General features: G+C 47.6%; 2 protein-coding genes across 7 annotated transcripts in view; one reads left to right on the forward strand and one right to left on the reverse strand.

Annotated features, from left to right (window-relative positions):
* The window catches only part of Slc25a27 (solute carrier family 25 member 27), a 25003-nt gene extending 24346 nt beyond the window's left edge, over positions 1–657 (reverse strand). For 4 of the 6 annotated variants that reach the window (XR_004112153.1, XR_004112152.1, XM_031346504.1 and 1 more), the window contains exon 1: positions 123–459. Coding sequence is in view for 4 of the 6 variants with exons in the window: in XM_031346504.1 (XP_031202364.1) it covers positions 123–279 (157 nt within the window). In the remaining 2 variants the exon portion in view is untranslated. Of the gene's footprint in view, positions 1–122 lie in introns of all 6 variants that reach the window. The other 2 variants (XM_031346506.1, XM_031346507.1) reach the window with 2 other exon arrangements.
* Positions 623–2820, forward strand: part of LOC116074246 (24-hydroxycholesterol 7-alpha-hydroxylase) — an 89952-nt gene continuing 87754 nt past the window's right edge. Inside the window, exon 1 of the mRNA XM_031346501.1 lies at positions 623–1212. Coding sequence (XP_031202361.1) covers positions 1027–1212 — 186 coding nt within the window. The 5' untranslated portion in view covers positions 623–1026. The remainder of the gene's footprint in view (positions 1213–2820) is intronic.

Below are 2820 nucleotides of genomic sequence, written 5' to 3' on the forward strand. Positions count from 1 at the left end.
ACAAAAACAAAAAAAACCCAACTGTGAACAAATGGATTATGGCTCTATAAAGGTCATTCTTAAGAAAGGGGAAACGTTTCCTAGAGAGGTGTTGGGCTCATGAAGAGCCCAAGAGTACTCACTCAGGCATAAGACTGTCCCTGGGGATGGGAAGACAAAGACCCTGGACACCTCCAATCCATGCTCCTCCCGAAGCTGGCCTACTGGGCACCTGACCACATCCTTGCGAGGGTCCAACCTCTGAAGATGCTCCAGCCTGGAGTGAGGCTGCCCGCCCATCCCTCCCCCAGCACGATGCCGCGGCCACTCGCTGGCGAGGCCGAGCCCGGGGGCGGCCGGTACCTAGCTCGGCCACGGTTGCGGCGCAGCCGGACAGTAGGAACTTGCTCGTCCGGGGCCATCTCTGCGTGAGCGGCAGAAGCTTCTCCTCCTCGGGAATAGGCATTCAGCAGCAGGTCAGGGCCACAGGGCACCGCTAGTCGCCTGGGAACCTGCCACCCTGCCGGCGCCGCCCCTTTTCAGCCCAAGAGAGGTCAGGGAGGAACCATGTGCCTTAACTACGCTCCGCAAAGGCGCCGCCCGCTTGGTAGCTGGACCGGTCCGGCGGCCTCAGGTGCTGAAAAACAAAGCAGTACCCACGAGGCTTCTGGGAAATGTAGTTCTTGGGGCGCAGCGACTTCTCTGATTGGCTGGCAGCCTGGCGCCCACTGCAAACAGCCAGTTTACTTGAGTTCCACCGCCACAGGGCGTATTCCTGCCCACCGGTCCCAACCCAGGCCAGCCCAGTTGCTTTATTTATTTATTTATTTTTTTTAGGTCAGAATTTGAAAGCAGTGCGAAGGTGGAAGGCAGCCACAATGCAAAAATCACACAAAAACTGGGGCAGGGCAAAGGAGCTACAGTTACGCAAGAGAATTTGTTTGCAAAGTTTCTTGGCTCAAGACTGGGTGCATTTTCCTCAGTCGGCAGGGGAGTAGGAACTGCGCCTGGAGAAGGACGTTTTCAAACGTCTGTTGATTCTGGAAGATGGGCATTATGGAGATATTCTTACCAATAGCAATCGCCTCCCTCGGAAGCTGTGTTCTTTTCTTATTCTCTCGGTGGAAGAATTTGCGTGGACCCCCGTGCATCCAGGGCTGGATTCCCTGGATTGGAGCTGGATTTGAATTTGGGAAAGCCCCTCTTGAATTTATAGAAAAAGCAAGAATCAAGGTATGTAGCAGTGACAGGGAGTTTGGAGGGAGGTAGTATTTCCTTTTTAAATTTTTCTTTTATTAAACTCAGTGTTGGAACGTTGGACATACACATACTTCCGGCAATTCGTCTACTTTGTCTATATACTTGTTGGAAGTAGACAGGCCTTTTGACTGTTAGTAATTCCCTGCAGTTATTTCTGAGCGCGTGTTTATTAACATGCAGATATAAGCTTGTAGTTTTAGGGCAGGGAGGTAAGAGTTTCCGTAAGAGAACCCACATGGTGGAAGGAGAGAATCAATTCTCCCAGTTTGTGAAAACGAGTAATAAATTTGTATCACAAATTCAGATAACTCTACGATTATATAAAACTTGATTTGCTAAATCGATCTTTACAGATTAAAAGCTCCCCGATATTCTTTCTTTCTCTCCTCACCTCTACCACCAGACACTAGTTTTACTGGTGAGTCCCTCCCTCCCTTATGCCCCGCCCTGAGGAGATAAGTAATGGACTCCACTGTGTGGGTTTTTAATCCGTAAAGCAGCTACTGAATATTGAGCATTTTAGAGGAAACACTTTTACTGGCTGGCCTTTTAATTGTATTCATATTTTGGCTGCCAAGGTCTTATATTTTTGGTTGGGAAGATGGCTTGGTGGATGAAGTGCTTTCTGCAGCAAGCACAAGAGCCTGCGTCCATTCCCCAGCCCCCCCAGATTCAGCGAGAAAAACTTTGTCTCAAAAAATAAGGTGGAGGGCCAGCAAGATGGCTCAGTGGGTAAGGTGTCTGCCGCCAAGCCTTGAACCCAAGAACCCACATGGTGCAAGGAGAGAATCAGTTCTCTCTGAGAGAATTGTTCTCAGACCTCCACATGGCTGCTTTGATACACTCATGCCCATATACATGTAAACACGATATATGAATAATATTTTCTTATCATTTAGTATTGCTCCTAGTCTCTCTCTCTCTCTCTCTCTCTCTCTCTCTCTCTCTCTCTCTCTCTCTCTCTGAGTGTGTGTACACTCATGTGTAGGTGTTCTAATCCATACATGGAGTTCAAAGATTTGTACCAGGATGTCTTCCTAATTCATTTTCCACTATATTTTGTTGGGACAGGGTCTCACACTGAATCTGGAGCCCATCCTTCCAGCTAGACTGGCTGTTTAACAAGCCTCTGAGAACTGCCTGTCTCTGTGTGGGTAACCCAAACACCACCACCACCACCCCATCCCCCCTCACCCCGCTTCTATGCCTGGCTTTTACCTGGGGTCTGGGGATTTGAACTCTGATACTCATGTTTGCACAGCAAACACTTTATCTACTAGTCCTTAATGGCTATATTTCATCAAATAAGGAAAATATATTTTACTTAAATCCCAATAGTTGGGTGATATGGGTTGCTGCTAACTGCTTTTTATTGTTTCAACCAATACCTCAATGGATATTCTTATGTGCATGTAGTTGTACATTTAAAGCTTATTCAGGTTTGTTAAGTCTAAGAAATTCCACCACTATAAGCTTCACTTAGGACCCATGAAATTAAAGGTCAATATGAACAGTAACATTTAAAATGGCTTGAGTCAGGGCCGGCCACTGGGAGGCACTTCCAGCACCTTAGCATGAGCT

Source organism: Mastomys coucha, unplaced genomic scaffold (genome assembly GCF_008632895.1).
Source record: "Mastomys coucha isolate ucsf_1 unplaced genomic scaffold, UCSF_Mcou_1 pScaffold3, whole genome shotgun sequence".
In the NCBI taxonomy this organism is placed as follows: domain Eukaryota; kingdom Metazoa; phylum Chordata; class Mammalia; order Rodentia; family Muridae; genus Mastomys; species Mastomys coucha.